The 17646-nt window shown below is 52.8% G+C and overlaps 7 protein-coding genes across 7 annotated transcripts; 5 read left to right on the plus strand and 2 right to left on the minus strand.

Moving 5' to 3' along the window:
- Nucleotides 1-81: 81 nt before the first annotated feature.
- F5Z01DRAFT_637915 (putative Xaa-Pro aminopeptidase P) lies at nucleotides 82-2111 on the plus strand (the record flags this gene model as incomplete). Its single annotated transcript, XM_046262320.1, has 4 exons — nucleotides 82-157; nucleotides 215-1316; nucleotides 1369-1630; nucleotides 1686-2111. The coding sequence occupies 4 exons, from the start codon at nucleotides 82-84 to the stop codon at nucleotides 2109-2111; spliced, it is 1866 nt and encodes a 621-aa protein (XP_046116672.1).
- A 766-nt stretch (nucleotides 2112-2877) lies between these two features.
- F5Z01DRAFT_751581 (putative histone H3 protein) lies at nucleotides 2878-3874 on the minus strand (the record flags this gene model as incomplete). The annotated part of the gene is made up of 3 exons (XM_046267055.1): nucleotides 2878-3471; nucleotides 3524-3657; nucleotides 3718-3874. The coding sequence occupies 3 exons, from the start codon at nucleotides 3872-3874 to the stop codon at nucleotides 3256-3258; spliced, it is 507 nt and encodes a 168-aa protein (XP_046116673.1). The 3' UTR covers nucleotides 2878-3255.
- An 824-nt stretch (nucleotides 3875-4698) lies between these two features.
- F5Z01DRAFT_682343 (Der1-like family-domain-containing protein) lies at nucleotides 4699-5499 on the plus strand (the record flags this gene model as incomplete). Its single annotated transcript, XM_046265755.1, has 2 exons — nucleotides 4699-4863; nucleotides 4927-5499. The coding sequence occupies 2 exons, from the start codon at nucleotides 4699-4701 to the stop codon at nucleotides 5497-5499; spliced, it is 738 nt and encodes a 245-aa protein (XP_046116674.1).
- Nucleotides 5500-6432: 933 nt separating this feature from the next.
- On the plus strand, nucleotides 6433-8673 carry F5Z01DRAFT_624950 (uncharacterized protein; the record flags this gene model as incomplete). Its single annotated transcript, XM_046261396.1, has 6 exons — nucleotides 6433-6462; nucleotides 6524-6895; nucleotides 6953-7056; nucleotides 7116-7239; nucleotides 7546-7728; nucleotides 7783-8673. 6 exons carry the CDS (start codon nucleotides 6433-6435, stop codon nucleotides 8671-8673), a joined length of 1704 nt encoding a protein of 567 aa, XP_046116675.1.
- A 235-nt stretch (nucleotides 8674-8908) lies between these two features.
- On the plus strand, nucleotides 8909-10979 carry F5Z01DRAFT_178112 (GDP-mannose transporter). The gene is made up of 4 exons (XM_046257960.1): nucleotides 8909-9421; nucleotides 9479-9569; nucleotides 9620-10000; nucleotides 10055-10979. Exons 1-4 carry the CDS (start codon nucleotides 9143-9145, stop codon nucleotides 10489-10491), a joined length of 1188 nt encoding a protein of 395 aa, XP_046116676.1. The 5' UTR covers nucleotides 8909-9142; the 3' UTR covers nucleotides 10492-10979.
- Nucleotides 10980-11036: 57 nt separating this feature from the next.
- Nucleotides 11037-13293, plus strand: F5Z01DRAFT_659356 (MBOAT family protein). The gene is made up of 5 exons (XM_046263762.1): nucleotides 11037-11226; nucleotides 11292-11336; nucleotides 11391-11490; nucleotides 11565-12586; nucleotides 12646-13293. The coding sequence occupies exons 1-5, from the start codon at nucleotides 11205-11207 to the stop codon at nucleotides 13098-13100; spliced, it is 1644 nt and encodes a 547-aa protein (XP_046116677.1). The 5' UTR covers nucleotides 11037-11204; the 3' UTR covers nucleotides 13101-13293.
- Nucleotides 13294-13340: 47 nt separating this feature from the next.
- Nucleotides 13341-16484, minus strand: F5Z01DRAFT_181807 (uncharacterized protein). Its single transcript, XM_046257963.1, has 2 exons — nucleotides 13968-16484; nucleotides 13341-13916 (listed from the first exon to the last, which is right to left on the minus strand). Exons 1-2 carry the CDS (start codon nucleotides 16198-16200, stop codon nucleotides 13669-13671), a joined length of 2481 nt encoding a protein of 826 aa, XP_046116678.1. The 5' UTR covers nucleotides 16201-16484; the 3' UTR covers nucleotides 13341-13668.
- Between the last annotated feature and the right edge of the window lie 1162 nt (nucleotides 16485-17646).

The following is a 17646-nucleotide window of genomic DNA, read 5'->3' on the forward strand; positions in this document are numbered from 1 at the left end:
TGGCGTTTCACGACTCGAGTCTACTGGAAAACGCCAGCTTCACCAATCCTTTGTCGACAATCTACGCGCACCTTCAAAACAATGGAGAAGATCAATACTACGGCCCGTCTGGCCAAGCTACGCGAACTGATGAAAGAACGCAATGTCGAGATTTACAGTAAGAGACCACATGTTTGACCTTTGAGCGCTCTATTCTCACCTTAGCTTCCATCAGTCGTGCCTTCGGAGGACAACCATGCCTCCGAATACATTGCGGCTTCGGACGCGCGGCGGCCTTACATTTCGGGTTTCACAGGTTCAGCCGGTGTAGCCGTCATCACTCCGGACACAGCAGTACTGTCCACAGATGGCCGATACATTATACAGGCAACGAAGCAGCTGGATGAGAACTGGACCCTGCTCAACTCGGCTCAGCCAGAAGCACCAACCTGGCAAGATTGGTCCGCAGAGCACTCGAGTGGCGGCAAAAATGTCGGGGTGGATGCCTCGTTGATTGCTTCGTCCGCGGCCAAGAAATTGCAAGAGAAGATTCACAAGCGGGGAGGCGCCGACCTGATACCACTTGAGGAGAATCTAGTCGACCTTGTATGGGGCACAGATCAGCCACCAAGACCCCAAGAGCCCATCATCGTCTTACCCGATGACCTTGCTGGCAAAACTGTCCAAGCCAAATTACATGACCTACGACTCGAATTGGGTAAGAAGCAGGCAATTGGCTTTGTCATCTCCATGCTCGATGAGATCGCCTGGCTCTTCAACATGCGGGGCAGCGACATTCCCTACAACCCTGTCTTCTTCTCGTTCGCCATCGTCACACCTGATTCCGCTACCTTGTACATCGATGACGCCAAACTGGACGACACTTGCAAGAAGCACCTTGCCGATAACGAAATCCACTTGCGGCCATACAGCGCCATACTTGACGATGCCCGAAGACTGTCGGCTACGGCCGCCCAAGCTCAACAGTCTGTAGGGGACAAAGGCATCGGTTCACCACACCGCTTGTTGCTCTCCAACAAGGGTTCCTGGGCACTTCATCGAGCATTGGGGGGAGACAATATGGTACACGAAGTTCGCAGCCCCGTCTGTGATGCTAAGGCTATCAAGAACCCTACAGAACTGCAAGGCATGCGTGCGTGCCACATTCGCGACGGCGCAGCTCTCATCGAATACTTCGCATGGTTGGAAGACCAACTGGTAGCCAAAAAAGCGACTCTGGATGAAGTCGAGGCCGACGACAAATTGATCGAGTTGCGGTCGAAGCACGATCATTTCGTCGGCTTGTCCTTCCCAACCATCTCGTCAACAGGGCCAAAGTCAGTCCTTTCCTCTTCCACCGCAATGCTTCGAGCTAACTTGTATAACCAGTGCTGCTATCATTCACTACAAGCCCGTGCGAGGCAACTGCTCTGTGATCGATCCGGACAGAATTTACCTCTGCGATTCTGGTGCTCAGTTCCGTGACGGTACAACCGATGTCACCCGTACCTTGCACTTTGGAAAGCCCACTGATGCCGAAAGAGAGGCATATACACTTGTTCTGAAAGGAAACATAGCGCTTGATATGGCTGTCTTCCCCAAAGGAACGACAGGATACGCCCTGGACTCTCTGGCCCGTCAGTATCTCTGGGTGAGTCACAATGCTGCCTGAGCCCATTACCTGGCTTCTTCGCTGACACTGGCAGCAATACGGGCTCGATTACCGCCACGGAACTGGTCACGGCGTGGGCTCCTACCTCAATGTACACGAAGGTCCCATCGGCGTTGGGACCAGAGCGCAACACGCCGAGGTGGCGCTGTCTGCTGGCAATGTCATTTCGAATGAGCCGGGCTACTACGTCGAAAACGAGTTTGGCATCCGCATCGAGAACATCATCATGGTCAAGGAAACCAATACCAAGCACTGCTTTGGAGACAAGCCGTTCCTTGGATTTGAACACGTCACCATGGTGCCATACTGCCAAAATCTGATTGACTCGAGTCTGCTGACTGAAGGTGAGATCAAATGGATCAACACATACAACGCTGAGATCATGGACAAGACCAAGGGGTTTTTCACAAATGACCCCCTCACAATGGCATGGTTGACTCGGGAAACCCAGCCAATCTGACGGATGGCTCTCAAGAACACTTGCTTACATTTGCTACTAAAGTCGAACAAACGCAGCTAGAGTGAAAGTCACAATGAAAGAGCCGGCAAAGTACGGGCTCTCCTGAATCCGTTGCATCCACACTGGTTGCGAGGCCAGTTTCTTTATCCCAAACGTCTGAGTGAGGTTCACACCGTAGCGTGATGCGACCTAGCAATCGTAAGTCAAACGATGTACAATTGTAGAGACGGAGAATGGTTGGGAAATACGTAGACCACAAGCGCAAGAGTACTTCCAAGAAACACCAGAGTGCGGGAGAACAGTGCGACTAGCGCACCTGTGCAGAGACCTGAGGAGGTGAGTTACAACGTTGGACCTCGAGATTGACCCGAAAGCCGTTCAGACTGACCGGCGAGGCTACCGCTGGAGCACTGCTGGAGCACCTTGGATGACATAGGCGGGTTACTGTCGATCGTAGGCACTGGCGACCGGCGCGTTGTCGCATCAAGGCGCGCAGGCGTTGCGCCGGGTCTCGTATGCCATGCAGCACCAATACAAATGCCAGGACCAAAACCAGTTGCGAACAGCCGCGTGGCGCGACGAAATGTGGTTGAACGACTCATATTATAAGAAGTAAAAGGGTCGTCTAACTTTGCTCAAAGAGTCAAAGGTCGTGGTCGGACGCTGGCTCCAAGAGTCCTGGAGTGGGTGACGCGGGCCAGGTTGAGCACTAGTAAGGTAATTACGTCAAGACCTGGCTCATTCCATAAGGTAACGCAGAATGACGCTACAACAGGTGCTCCGTAGTACTAGGCACATACATACATACATACTACTAAGTAGTGAGCAACACAGTACAGAGTAATCAAGTGCTAGAATATCGTTCAACAATCCAGCTCGAGCGAATTATCGTGGAATTTTGCAATAAGAAGCAAAAATGCTCCGACTTGATTTTAATTGCAACGGCGCAGCAGGCGAACCAGGACACTTAACAAAAGCCTGAGCCAACCTACTAGCCAGCCAAGCCGCTATTCAAAGCGAATAGGTGAGCCACAATGGTATCATCACACTTAACGCCGAAACTTCCAAATGCACCATCGCTTCCCGATGCGAACTCTCTTCCCCGAGACATGGTCGGTCCCTGGCTTCCCCGTCCGCTCAGATTTCAGCCTAAACCTCCTTGTATCCCCCGAATCCTCCGTGCCAATATGATGTCTTTCCTCATCAGCGTAACGCGCTTCGCATGGATGGCACAGAGGTTTGCATCTTCGAATAGATACACCAGATATGCTTCTGCGGCTTCCTGCAGCGCCTGCAGTGCATGGCTTTGCCAACGGAATTCAGCGCCCTGTGGTCTGCAAGTCTGGCCTATCTCTCGGCACTATGCAATCGGTCAGCATTGAACCTTCGACGAAGCGAGCGCAGAGACATACCACTCGAGCAAATGGCAATTTGGACACTAAAAGTTTCGTGTTCGACTGATATTTTCTGATTTCGCGGAGAGCCACTGTCCCTGGCTTATACCGGCGTTTCGCTTTTGGAGGTGAACGATAAATTGGATCGCCAACTGCAGAGTAAAATCAGCTTCAAGATCATGACGAATGCTTGTGCAAGGCAGGGTATATACGTTGCGTTTCTTCAGGCCTAGGCTTGAATTTTTTTGGCAGTTTTGAGGCATAGTCTGCTTCTGAAGGGCGCCATTGTTTGCTGCCGCGCTGGTCCTGCGCCTGGCTTGTGCGGGCTGCCTTTGCTGGGCGCTTGCCGGCTGTGGATGGGCCAGCCATTGTAGTATTCCCAAGAATTCAGGGCGAGGAGGTGCTGAATGAAAGTCAAGCTGTGCAGGAATCGGAAAAAGATCGTGTGTGTTTCCGGGAACAGGACTGGCAAGAAGCAATTGCTCAAGGCGATGTGGTTGTGATATGTACGAGGTCGCGGGCGTAACGCGGAAGGCGTCGCGACGCGTTGGTAACCCAGCCACGCGACTTTAATTGAATCTGGTGGGTTCCTGTGAGAGGACTCGCGCCACCTTTCGTGTCTTGGCGGCGGCGGATCAGCCACCTGCACCCACGAACTCCAGTCGACGTCCATCAATCAAGGGAGCAATCCGAGCAACAAGTCTACAGAGTGGCTGGGGGCGGATCATCATTTTATTGTTTTGTTGGACCAAACTCGATGCTTCATTAGAACATCTGTACTCCGTCTGTACGGAGTAGAGCATGCTCTATAGAGTCTAACGTCCCCACGCTGCCGGACGCAGCTGGCTCGGGCATGGGTAACACGGTCAGTCGGTCACGACCGTGACCGTGATGACACTCTACTGGTGGGGCACTGGCGGGATTGCCACGTTCGCATCTTCTACTAGTCTACGTAGGTCATCAAGAAACTTACACAATCGTCCTCACCTCCATCAACCCGACACTGCGTACTCTCAAGAAATTTTGCGCATACATTTAGTATCTCGTAAATTCATCTTCCGCTGCGCAATCCGCCTCCGGTCACCAACACCGATGGCGGCGTGAACCGTCATTTCGGATCCCAGAGGTCTTTGTTCTGTAAGGAATATACACACCAAGCCTCACATCATCCGGGTGGACCAATGGACCAAATGATGGATGGTGGGCGCCTGCCCCTCGAAACCTGGTTCTGGGAGATGCCCATTTGTACCCGCTGGTGGACGGCTGCGACCATCATGACGAGCGCTCTTGTTCAGTGTCATATGGTCACCCCGTTTCAATTGTTCTTCAGCTTTCGCGCCGTTTTTGGCAAGTCACAGGTGAGCGCAAGTTTCTTGGATGGGTGGATGATCGCGGACGTAATAAGCTGACGAAGCCGGCAGTACTGGCGACTATTGACGACATTTCTCTATTTCGGACCGTTTTCACTCGACTTGCTCTTCCATGTGTACTTCCTGCAACGATATGCCCGGCTTCTCGAAGAATCTTCTGGTCGATCGCCTGCTCACTTTTCCTGGCTGCTCATGTACGCGATGGCGAGCCTCATTGCGCTATCGCCTCTCGTCTCCATGCCTTTCTTGGGTCAGCCCTTATCTTCCACGCTCGTCTACATCTGGTCGCGACGCAACCCCGACACACGTTTAAGCTTCTTAGGCTTGTTAGTGTTCACCGCGCCGTATCTGCCTTGGGTCCTGATGGGCTTCAGCCTTGTCATGCATGGTAGCGTTCCCAGGGACGAGATCATGGGCGTTATAATAGGACATGTCTGGTATTTTTTCAACGACGTGTATCCGCCACTACACAACGAATCTCGACCATTCGACCCTCCGAGATGGTGGAGACGCATTTTTGAAGGTCGCGCAGCGGGCAACGAAGGCAATAACAACGGCAACGACCTCATAGTAGCCGAGCCCAGGGATATGGCTGTACCCGATGTGGCGCCACAAGACGGGTGATGCTTTCTTATGACGTTGTGGGTTCATCAAGTCCAATTCTACGACTGAGCCATCGTCAAATTGGAGCAGAAGAATGTGAGTATGGCTGAAATTTCTAAATAGGGGCATAAATAAGATGAACGACTGGAAATAGGATCTCTCACTCCAATGCAATGTAAGGTACGTTGTGACCACAAGTTTAAGGGCGACCGCCTGGTGGGGAGAGGATGTTGCCTTACTTCCACACTCTTCGTTCTCGCCCTAAGCACCCAATGATGGCCTCATATTAGCAGGAACTTCATGAGCGGCGGCGCTCTGAAACCAACAGCCTGCTGTTGAATACGCAGCACCGCGCGACAGCATTCATGCTAACATCATGACGGTCTGTACAAAGTGAGTCGTTGAGACAGCATGGGGAGAATATTGTTTGTTCCTTGTCCTTTCCATTGAGGCTGCATATCGAAATTCCAAGCTAGCGAGTTCATCGCGTACCGAGTGTCAACTCTCGAGCAAGCGTCTGTGATAACAAGCAACCCCATCACCGTGTACTTCTGTATCTCTCCGGCTGTGGCCCTGTGGCGTGATAGCGGCCGGGGTAGACTCGAGTTCTATCAACGCTGGTAATACTTACTTCGACACCTGCTCTTCTACCCTCACTATTTGATGAAAGCAAAAAGGGCATTCATTGGCTGGCAGCTCTGATTAAAAGTTAGTCCCTGCTCCTTGTACCTACCAAAAGATGATGCAGCGAACCGATTCGCATTGCAGTCACTTATGAGGGGGCCCACAGGGCGGTTGACGGACGGTCCACGGATGATCAATGAGTCAAACGTCAGCATGCAGTGCGCACAATCTTCCCCACTCTCACAACCTCGGGCTCAAGTTATTCAACTCTAGCCACATTGTCCGTACGTCTGAACATTTCTCGTCATTATATTCCGGCCTCTTGCGACCATGAAAGCATACATGTATGATGGCCTCCCGGTGAGTACATGGTGCTTTCCGTTACTCGACGGCACCCACTGATTGCGGTGTCATGACGTAGGGTGATCAACGCCTCCCTCACGATTCTGGACGCGAGGTTGGCATCGATGCTCTGGCCAAATTGGGCGTTCTATATTACCATCTACCCGAGATAGACGGAGTGAACCAGCTTGCTGCGGAAAGAGGATACAAGAACCGCGACGAGATTCGCGTCTCGCCGGAGGCGATGGGAGATGTGTATGAGGACAAGGTCAAGATGTTCTTTCATGAGCATCTTCATGAAGATGAGGAAATTCGTTACATCCGTGGCGGACAGGGCTATTTTGACGTCAGGAGCAAAGACGACGAGTGGGTTCGTGTGCTCCTCGCGAAGAATGATTTGCTCATCTTGCCACCGGGCATTTATCATCGCTTTACCACGGACGAGTCCAATGTGAGTACTAATGACCTTTGACTTTTTGGTCGGGTACAAGTCTAACATTCGGTTTAGTATGTACACGCCATGCGCCTGTTCAAAGACGAGCCCAAATGGACACCTCTCAACAGAAGTTCCGACTTGGACGTCAACACTCATCGTCAGCAATACGTTCAAGAGTACCTTCAATGAAATAGTCAAAGCCACAATCTGGCGTCTCTGTCTCTTATAATCGTAGCTCTAATGACGTGCAGACTGACGACGATATTTGCATCCTCTCACTGTTCGATGCCAGAACATCAGCCGCCTCAAATTGCGGGCTCCGCGAGAGGCTGAGTCGGCTGGCAGCACCGTTGATACCAGTCCTTGCAAACGTCAATGAATGAACACGTCACATCTCCGCCACTTGTAGGTAGTTTGTAGCAATCTCAGTAAATGTTGAACTAGGACCCAATCGAGGCTCAAAAGTTAAGAGTTCCGCAGGTGACCGCTGGGACCTTGGGATTGGATTAGGTGCGGGACCGGAATTGAGCCGATGTAAGGTGTATCCTCACCTATCATCATGATGAGTTGCGACTTGCGAGTCCTGAAAAGCAATCTGCCACGTTGTTACATATGCACAATTCATGATCAGGGACTCAGGCGCCGTGTTGCCAGTCATCCCGTAGCTCCAGTCGATTGACGCATGCGTAATTACAGCTCAAGCCGCCGAGATGAGCGTCAACCCCTCTCTTCCTCAACGACCGTCATCGTCCGACCATCAGGAAGCAGGCGAAAAATCAAGGCTTGAGCTACCGGCCAGCTGTGACCCTCCCCCAAGCGGTACACCGAGCCATCAATTAGTATGGATCGTATGTTCCCCCAGATGTGTCAGTGAAGGGCTCAGGCGCTAAAGCCTTCGCTAGGTCTTCGGCGGCACCGGGCACATGGGCCGTTCCCTAGTGAAATGCGCACTCTCGCGGGGAGATTTTGTCGTCTCTGTTGGGCGCGTTTTTGAAGATGACCTCCACGATACTCCTGGTCGCAGCGAGAACCTGCTTCGTGCTGTCTGCGACGTCAGGTCACGCGAGTCAGTTCTGCGCCCTGTACAACGCGCCCTGGACCATTTCGGACGCATCGACGTCGTCGCCAACTGTTCAGGCTATGGCGTGATCGGAGCCTGCGAGGACCAGGACGAGCATGATCTCAGAAACCAGTTCGAGACTAACTTCATGGGTACGGTCCATATAATCCACGCGACACTCCCTTACTTCCGTCGACAGAACGGCGGTCGATACCTGATCTTCAGTTCCACATCTGGAGCTTTGGGGGTTCCCGGTCTTGGACCGTACTGCGCTACAAAGTACGCAGTTGAAGGTCTCATTGAAGCTATGCTTTACGAGACGGATGCATTTAATATCAAGGCCACGCTTATTGAGCCTGGGCTCGTCAGGCGTGATGAGCCAGTTACGGGCGATGATCCTTTACCTACATGGGGACATTTCCTCGTCAAACCCCCCAGCGAGAGCTACGCGCACGCAACATCACCCGCTTTGCATGCGAAGAGGATGGTCCAATGGTTGGGTGACCGTCAACCAACCAGCGCTGTCAAGTGCGCTGAACTCGTCTGGCAGTTGGCACATTGCTCGTACCCACCATTGAGACTTCTTCTTGGTAGCTATGCTATAGAGAGTATACGTGACCGCATGAGATCAGTCACAGAAGAATTGGAAGATTGGAAGCACCTGAATTTCCCGACTACAGCTGATGGTGAGCTAGCGATGCAGGATGATCCAGCCATTGGGGACGAATCTTAGCAAATTGCAACCTACTTTTCGAGGTGTAGAGATTGTCTCTTGATATTTCAAGCAAGTATTGATATCGACATTGTTAAGAGTGGTCAAAGAGGCTACGGTAATACCTACCTCATTACCTCGACGGCGCCATAAAATGACTAAGCGCCCCTGACACATTCCAATGCGTCCTCTCGGCCAACATACCTACTCGCTGATGCGTCAAACGTACCTACAGATTCTTTTCCATTCATGAGCGTCAGTTGCACGCGACACCAAACCTGCCCATTCCCATGCGCTCGCCGCGCTTCACTCGTTAATTCACCAAAGCGACTGGATTTCGAACATCTGCAACAATCTTTTCTAGAAACGCAGAGTAACCCGAGAAACGCGGATCCTGCGACTTCACTCAATTCGAAACCTACAACTGACCGATTGACCATCGTCGACGGGAATACAGTCCGACAACTCCGCAAGGGGCTCACAAATCACGATGACGGACAAAAAGAACGAAGACTATGTCGTGCGCATGTCTGACAATGCTTACAAGACGGGAGACCGTTCTCCATTCGGGTCCATGTCGCCCTCCGGCAAGCCCTACGGTAACGGATCCGGCGGCTCTACGCTGTCTTCCTCCGTTAGCAAGCTTGACAATAGTCCAATGATCTCTATTCTAGCTTACTGCGCCTCGTCGATTAGCATGACTGTTGTCAACAAATATGTGGTTTCGGGGCAGCATTGGAACGTCAACTTTCTGTACTTGGCCATCCAGGTAGGTTGATTCAATGTCCCTTGTGCCTACCGAGAAGTTGCTAACTGGAGCGGGCAGGCCATGGTTGGCACAGGGGCTATCACTGCCTGCAAGCAATTCGGTCTGATCAAAGCTCTTGCGCCCTTTGAGTCGGAGCGGGCCAAGAAGTGTACGTACCGATTCTAGCACATATCTTGTCGCGAGACTGACTCCACGCAGGGTTCCCCATCTCGGTCCTCCTGGTTAGCATGATCTACACGGGCGCCAAGGCTTTGCAATACCTCTCCGTCCCAGTCTATACTATTTTCAAGAATTTGACCATCATCGTCATCGCTTACGGCGAGGTATTGTGGTTCGGTGGCAGCGTTACCCCGTTGTCGCTTGTCTCCTTTGGACTCATGGTCGTCAGCTCCGTCGTTGCTGCGTGGGCCGATATTCAGAGCGCCATTGCTGGCGACTTTGGCACCGCCTCTTCTTCGGACGCCGTGTCAACGCTGAACGCTGGCTACGCATGGATGGGCATGAACGTCTTCTGCAGCGCATCGTACCTTTTGAGTATGCGCAAGGTCATCAAAAAGATGAACTTCAAAGACTGGGATTGTAAGTCGTTTCCAAAGCGAGCATCTTCTCTCCTGCCTCGCTAATCACCCGCAGCTATGTACTACAACAATTTGTTGACGATTCCCGTCCTCTTGGTACTGGGTCTGCTGACTGAAGACTGGTCCTCCGCGAACTTGGCACGTAACTTTCCCCCAGAGCTTCGTGTACGCATGGGCGTAGGCATTGTCTACTCAGGATTGGCTGCGATCTTCATTTCGTATTGCTCCGCCTGGTGCATCCGCGTAACATCTTCAACCACATATTCAATGGTCGGCGCGCTCAACAAGTTGCCCATTGCAATCAGTGGACTTATTTTCTTTTCTGCGCCTGTTACGTTCGGCAGCGTGTCGGCCATTGCGATCGGCTTCGTCAGCGGCATCATCTATGCTCTGGCTCGCGTCAAACAGTCGTCCGCTGCGAAAGACTCGCTGCCGATGACGAGGATACCAATGAGCGCCAGCTCCCAGAGCAACAAAGATGCGATATCGTAAGATACTAGGAACTGGATGCTGAAATCATTGTCTGGCAGAGCGTCGTCGTCGGAGTTCAAGCCATGGGCGATGTCACATAGTCATATGATGGCCTGTCATCATCGTGTGATGGCTGCCATCCTCAGGCCAGATGGAGACGCAGAGGCCATGGGTCCGCCCACCCTTCATACGCCACATGCGATGCGCGGTCCAACTAATGCGTCTCAAAGTTTTCATCGCGTTCGCGTCAGGATTCGGAGCTATTTCATCTATCCGACCAAGACGCAGATACTTAGAAGGACTGACCACGGGTCACGACGCGCGGGCCTAGGTGGGGAACAAACCGTAATACTAGGTACTCAAGTATGAACTGGTATACCAAGGCAATGCACGTTTATTAGGGTCTGTCAAAAAAAATAACTGGTGACGAATCCGACGATTGAACAAGGAAGCACATGATGGTGGCCGTAATCTAGCCTACAAGTAACGTGCACCAATCGTGTGCGCTCTCGCGTGCATGGGGTCTTCTCGTTTGCGCTGTACCCCACATGCATTGCGCCGCCTCCAAAACGCTCAAACCCTTCGTAGCAGGCACTCTACGTACATCATCCATGACTGCCACCGCCCTGATCGCGTTCTGTACCTTACTTGGAATGGCCTAACGAAGTTCCCTCGCTCTCCTCGTGTCATATTGTGTTTCGATTCGCACAGCCGTCTGATCTCCTTCGAAAGTAATGCTCTACTCTCTGCATAGACGTAAGGACAACCATATCTTTACGAACATCGACCACCATGTGTGTTGAGATTGACGTCATGTGTAGCTTTCGAGGTCCTCGCAGAAACCATTGGAGCTTCATCCGACGAACGTAAGTCGTATTCACGGCTTTACTGTACGGTCAAGATCTGACCACGCCTTGAAGTCAAGCTCGTTTCGTCCTTCCTGTTGTCGTACCCCCTCGCCGGGCTTCTCAAACGGATACCTGATTCGAAGCCTCAACAAAAGAACATTTTCAGTATAGGGTACGAATTACCACCTTGACCGCCCATACAACAAAGGCGTAGCAAACGATTGAGCCGTCCTGACGTGACCGCAGAATATCGATATTCTATTTGGTAGGGTTGTTTGACTTGTGGAATGGCGCCTTGACCCTTCTTGTCAGCTCCGGTGGCGCGTACTGCATTGCAACATTTTTGCGCAACAGCACCTACATGCCATGGGTCGCCTTTGCTTTCCTAATGGGCCACATGTCCGTGAGCCACATTTGGCGCCAACTTCTCAACAACCCCACCGGTGTCGACATAACAGGCGCACAGATGGTCTTGGTGATGAAGCTGAGCGCCTTCTGCTGGAATGTCGCCGATGGCCAACTGCCCGAGGACCAGCTGTCCGACTTTCAAAAAGATCGCATGTTGAAAGAGGTCCCTTCTGTGGTGGACTTTACAGGCTACGTTCTCTTCTTCCCAGCATTGTTCGCTGGTCCGGCGTTTGACTATGCTGAGTATCGCCGCTGGATCGACACGACCATGTTCGACCTACCCGCGCAAGTTGACCCTGCGAAGAAGCCGCCCGTTCGAAAGAAGCGCAGGATCCCACGGAGCGGCACTCCAGCCACTCTGAAAGCTTTGACGGGCCTTCTGTGGATCGGTCTGTTCATGTGGCTCTCCGGTCCCTACAGCCACGAGCATCTTGTCGCGGATTCGTTCATGACATATGGCTTTGTTCGTCGCGTGTGGATGTTGTACATGACTGGCCTTGTGGCTCGTTTCAAGTACTACGGAGTCTGGTCCCTAACCGAGGGCGCCTGTATCCTGGCAGGTCTTGGCTACGCTGGTGTAGACCCCGTTACTGGCAAGGTAGCCTGGAACCGTCTTCAAAACATCGATCCATGGCAGGTGGAAACCGCGCAGAATGCCCGAGGATACCTGTCAGGGTGGAATATGAACACGAACAACTGGCTGCGAAACTATGTCTATTTGCGGGTAACACCGAGGGGTAAAAAGCCAGGCTTCCGAGCAAGCATGATCACCTTTGGTACCAGCGCACTGTGGCACGGCTTCTATCCCGGATATTACCTCACCTTCTTGCTTGCAAGTTTGATCCAGACAGCCGCCAAGCGTAAGTTGATGCCTTTCGTGGTTTGATTCAGACGCAATCGTACTGACATTGTACGCAAGACTTCCGGAGGCACGTCCGTCCCTTCTTCATGGATCCATTGACTGGGGGTCCCTCTTCCAAGAAATGGATCTATGATTCCGCGACTTACGTTGCAACGCAACTCACCTTTGCGTTTGCAGTCTGTCCCTTCTTGATCCTATCCATGTCGGAATCCCTGCGGGTGTGGGCGCGTGTTTACTTTTACGGGCTTCTGTGGACGGTAGCAGCGTTGATTTTCTTCGCTTCGCCGGGCAAGACGATGCTTCGGCGGCAGCTTGAGAAGCGGCACGGCAGAGCCAGTGCTAGAATGGTTAGGACTATCAGCACAGACAGTATGTCTGGCGGCCACCCCATCCTTGGCATCTCCAAAGACCCGGAGGGAGACATCACTGAGGCCCTCGAGGAGCTCAGGGCTGAGGTGGAGGCGCGGGAGAAGCAGGCCAAGAACAAGTCATCAGAAAAGAAGAAGGCCTAGGAGACACTGGGCAAAGGCACGCATCAAAGTCGAAACTGCCAAGTCCATACTCAACGGCCATGAGCGTCAACTCCGGACTCCGGACTGCGAATGCCTGGCTTGCTGGAACACTTCCGCAGTGTCTCACTAGGCACACAATAGGCTGTCATGACCCAATCCAACGGATCTACTCCGTAGACCGCAAAAGAAAGATGTAGTAATTAAAACGCCAAGATGCATGGGTTGTAATGTGCGCCCATCACAGGACATAATATCCTAACACGCTCTCCACTTGTTCTACTTTGACCAGAGCTCAAGTCTTGTGAGAGAACTAGAGAGCGCCGTCTGCTAAGAATTGTAAAAAGGTATCGCTAGGTGTCATGAAGTACGCTCGTAACCGATTCCCCCCGGGTCATTTCGAAATGTTCCCTGTAACTTCATTGTCGTAGGATATCATACACAAACATTAAGGTCGTAAAGAAATTCCAAACAGTATAATAGCGCCATGGTGACTCGCAGCACCACAGTCGGTTGTTCAACAGTGAGAACGCAGCTCTTCCAAGGAACACAAAGCCTTGACTAGTAGTGTTCATGCCAGCTGTTGTTGGGTTCCCAGGACGATCAGAGCGATAGCCGCAGCAATGAGAAGAATACCAACAACAGACATGCCCCTATTAAGGGTCCGCCACCATCGAGAATTGTGGTAAAGTGTCTCCTGGGCTAGGTAGGACTTCTGAGCTGGCTCGCCGGCCACGTTGAGATCGTTTGTGTTGCTATGCTCCGTCATTTCGCCAGGAGCTTTTGATGGCAGGGGCAGGCAGGCGGCGATCATCCAGGCTTCTCGGAGTTAGCGCATCTCTTCTTGGTGAGTACAGAGGGTGATCTCACCAAATGGTATAGCAAAGCCAACAACGAAAAATATTTGCTGTCGGTTCCTCTTGAAGACGGCGCCATTCTCCCCAGACCTGGCCACTGGTGGAGGGGTCCACATGCTGAGGTGGCTGGCTCTACGGTCCCGATCAAGATGAGGCGACCAGACACTTGAAGTTTGTTTCTTGACCATCCGGGCTATCGTCTTCATTCGGCTCGAGGGTGCTCTTGAGGGAGCACTAGAAGGTTGCCTCGAACACGAGTTGGCTGAAGCAATGTTGGGGGTTGAAGGGTGCGTCTCGCTATTTGCCTCCGACATACGCTCGTGCTGCCACCGCCGAGGGGTACCAAGAACAGGTGCAAGTCGCTCAGTCCTGGGTGAATTGCGCAGGAAGCCGGTATACGGAGGATCATTGTACAAGGATCCATTATAAAGAGACCGAATAGAGTCTGAAGAGGCTTGCGCCACAAGAAACCGCTGGTCACCGCCGCCGTAGTACAAACGGACCCAAGACGGCAATGAGAACGGGTTGAGACTGCGGGTGCTGCCCGATGAACGTAGGCCTCTATCAGCCGGATTGTGGGCAAAGCCACCGGCTAGCCGGGTTCGAGAGGATCGATGGTGCAGAGTATGCAAGTCAGCGAGGCCATCGCCATCCTCGTCGAGGTTGCGAATCAGTCTGTTGTTTGCTGTGTGCTCTTTGTTCATGGGATGTTCGCCATGCGCCGGCGGGGACCAAGGGGAACATGCATAAGAGGCTGCGGCGGCCGCTTGTTCGTCCAGACCGCCGAAAGAGGATCCCATGCTTAAAAGGTCACGACTGTTAGTACTGCTTCGGCGATTTGGGAAGGACCACATGGAGAGTGAGCGTGAGGGTGGTAGACTGTCTCCCTCGCTTTCCGACATGACTGTCGATAAGGCCGCACTCCATTGGTAAGTTCTGGGCAGCGTGCCGGCGGAGGATACGCTTTCGCGCCGGTTGGAAGAAAATTGGCTGGTCGGGTCCGCGAGAGAGTGCATTGGCGAGGTCCCCGCAAACAATGCGAGGGTGGCTTCTTGAGTCATGGCGGCACCCAAGAAAGTAAGAGAGCCTCGGCGAAGTGACTCGCGAGATCGAGACGCGAGGGCGCTTGCGCGGTCGGAAGATCTTGTTTTGACAGGTCGCAAAGGCGCCACGACGAGGCTCTCACGAGAGTACTCTGACCTTGGGCCCCGGTTTGTAGCCGGCCTCGAGCCAGAGGACGACGGCGGCCCGAGGACAACATAGTTGACATTGCTCTCGCCTGTATTCGGACGAACGATGTCGGAGAGAGAGTAGTTTTCCGAAGACGACTCGCCGAGGATGTTGTAATTGTGTGAATGGCTTGACGTAGGGGCAAGGCTGCGTTCGTACTCTCCCGTCAGGGCTCGTGCTACCGGTCGCACAGGAGAGCTCTCGCCATAGATCTTGAAGTTTGTTCTCTCGGATAATGTCGAGTTGGAGGCTGTAGTTTGAAAGGAGTTCTTGTTAGACAGCTGAGCGCCGGTCGCACCATATTCAGAAGAGGAGCAGTCCGGCAAGGGCGGGGAGTAATCCAGGGCGTCGGGTGTTTGAGCCAGCTGCCCCTCCCCATCATCTGGCAACTGCTCCAGCTTTCGAACGCCGCTTCTCATCCGCGGCGTCCAAGGGGTTTGCAGCGTCAGGGGCGAACTGGAGCGGTCCTTAACTCGGAAGATGTTTGATGAGACGCGACCCCAAGAGCTCTCGGGTGTGGTGCAGGAGAACTGAGGTGAGCTGAAACCAGCTCCCGAAGACGACGGGGATTGCGACTGCGGAAGCAGTGAGAAGGTTTTGGTATCGGAATTGACGCTGATGACTCTTTTGCGACGGCGAGAGGATGTGGACGACGGCCTTGGTGACGAGGTGCGACTCGACATGCTCAAATTGTCTGGGTCGAACGTCAAATTCGATGGGGAGCGTGTCGGGCCTGAAACACCACACCTTGACCAGGACTCCTGGTCAATGTCCTGGGTTGGGCCCGGGGCTAGGCTGGACGCATTTTTGGGGCCGGACTGGGTCTGCATCGGCGAGATGGGCAAGGCGTTTTCTTCCCCGGCGTAAGATCTGGAAGTCTCCCGCGAGCTTGTTTGCACGGATCCATGAGAGGAAATTCGGGGGGGACTGTACGGAATCATGCGTATCTGGAGCTGTTCGTTTCCTTGTTGCGAAGCCCATTGCGCACTCAGGTCAGCAGTCTGAGGCACGGACATGATTTTATCGGATTACAATGGCTCGATTTTCATGACAGTAGCATGGGAGCTACACTCCTGAAGTTCTTGCGTTCGTTTTGACGACTGTCTTTCACTTCTATCCCGTCGTCGAGTCGCCAATATTGGACACAATGAGGAGAGATCGCTTGAATCGTTACACAGGAGTTTGCACAGTGGTACTTCGTATTGTCGTAGCGCTTCGTATCGTCGTGGGATAGTTTATCTGTTGAGGCGTTGGAGCATTGGCGCGCGTGGTGGCATTAATTACATAGGACAGGATGGGAAATGATGGTAATAAAGAGGGAATCATGCAGGATTCAAAGAGTGACAAGAAGAGAAGCGAGGGTAATACACGCCCGCACCCGTGGCGAAGAAGAGCAAGAACAGCTTAACGAATGTGGTTTGAAGGAGTGACTGTGCAGAAGCGCTGGATGGTGGTTGAGAAAGGTCGAGACGAAGGTGGCCAGCCAGTTTGACGAGTGGGCGGTATTACCCCGTTATTAGTGGTGGTGGCGGGGATGGGTCGCCGCGATGCGGGCTGGCCCGCACCATTCGAGATGGCCGACTATTAATTATTAGATGATTCACTGTTAATTTCGCTCCGTAGTCTCGATGCAACTACCTTACCGTACCACAGTAAGTACTGGCAACTGCCTCCTGAACACAGCGAAAGCATCGATCCTGAGTCGGTGGCCGAAACATAAATCGGGGCCACGAGCCACATGGCCGCCATGCCAGCCAACCAGCCGCTGGTGCTCAACGCTCCCCCGGCCGAGCCGCGAGACCATAATGGCATCGAGCTGCATTTTTTATTAAACATGAGAGGGACTCTTACCGCCTCTTCCCTCTTTGCCATTCTGGTCCGGTCAGTGGGCGATTGCGCATAGTCAACGACTGGGCACATGCCATGACCCGTGATCAAGCAACGACCTCAATCTTTGTCGTCTCTGTCTGTAACGTTGATCTGATTACTAGTGAGAGCCTCGAGCAGCTTATGATGCTGGTGAGTGGTAACTTTTGTTGGACCCAAGTACGGAGTACGGAGTACGTACTGGGCTATTAGACACTGATCTTTAAAGACTCAAGTCAACGTGCATGGCGGTGGCTGTACCTGATTTCCTGGTGCATTAGCAGGGCTTCCCCTGCAGAAGCGCGCGCGCAACCTGGCCGGGGGCCCGGCCCTGTGGTCAGACAACGAAGTTACGAGATAAATACTTGCACTTACCTGCGACCATGCCTCCGTTTCCCGTCCCCACTCGAGCCCAGGTACCATATGAGGCACCCCCGTGGAAGTTGGGAGAAGTTATAACAGACACCCCTTGCACACCGCCTGGCAGCCCGGACAGGGCGCATTTAGTCTCTTGTCCTCTCGCCCACCTTGCACACTTCGCCTAACATTATTTCGTGCTGGCGCTACGGCTGACGCCTGTACACAAGTACTGTACT

The sequence above is a fragment of the Emericellopsis atlantica genome (genome assembly GCF_019669845.1).
Source record: "Emericellopsis atlantica unplaced genomic scaffold F5Z01scaffold_19, whole genome shotgun sequence".
Lineage (NCBI taxonomy): Eukaryota > Fungi > Ascomycota > Sordariomycetes > Hypocreales > Bionectriaceae > Emericellopsis > Emericellopsis atlantica.

Excerpts from the sequence above, each read along its gene's own strand:
- F5Z01DRAFT_178112 (XM_046257960.1), top strand. The coding sequence starts at position 9,143 with ATGACGGACAAAAAGAACGAAGACTATGTCGTGCGCATGTCTGACAAT. Across the intron at positions 9,422-9,478 it reads TTCTGTACTTGGCCATCCAG|GCCATGGTTGGCACAGGGGC; the intron begins GTAGGTTGATTC and ends TGGAGCGGGCAG. Across the intron at positions 10,001-10,054 it reads GAACTTCAAAGACTGGGATT|CTATGTACTACAACAATTTG; the intron begins GTAAGTCGTTTC and ends AATCACCCGCAG.
- F5Z01DRAFT_659356 (XM_046263762.1), top strand. The coding sequence starts at position 11,205 with ATGCTCTACTCTCTGCATAGAC. Across the intron at positions 11,491-11,564 it reads AAGAACATTTTCAGTATAGG|AATATCGATATTCTATTTGG; the intron begins GTACGAATTACC and ends ACGTGACCGCAG. Across the intron at positions 12,587-12,645 it reads GATCCAGACAGCCGCCAAGC|ACTTCCGGAGGCACGTCCGT; the intron begins GTAAGTTGATGC and ends ATTGTACGCAAG.
- F5Z01DRAFT_181807 (XM_046257963.1), bottom strand. The coding sequence starts at position 16,200 with ATGTCCGTGCCTCAGACTGCTGACCTGAGTGCGCAATGGGCTTCGCAA. Across the intron at positions 13,917-13,967 it reads TGGCTTTGCTATACCATTTG|CCTGGATGATCGCCGCCTGC; the intron begins GTGAGATCACCC and ends AACTCCGAGAAG.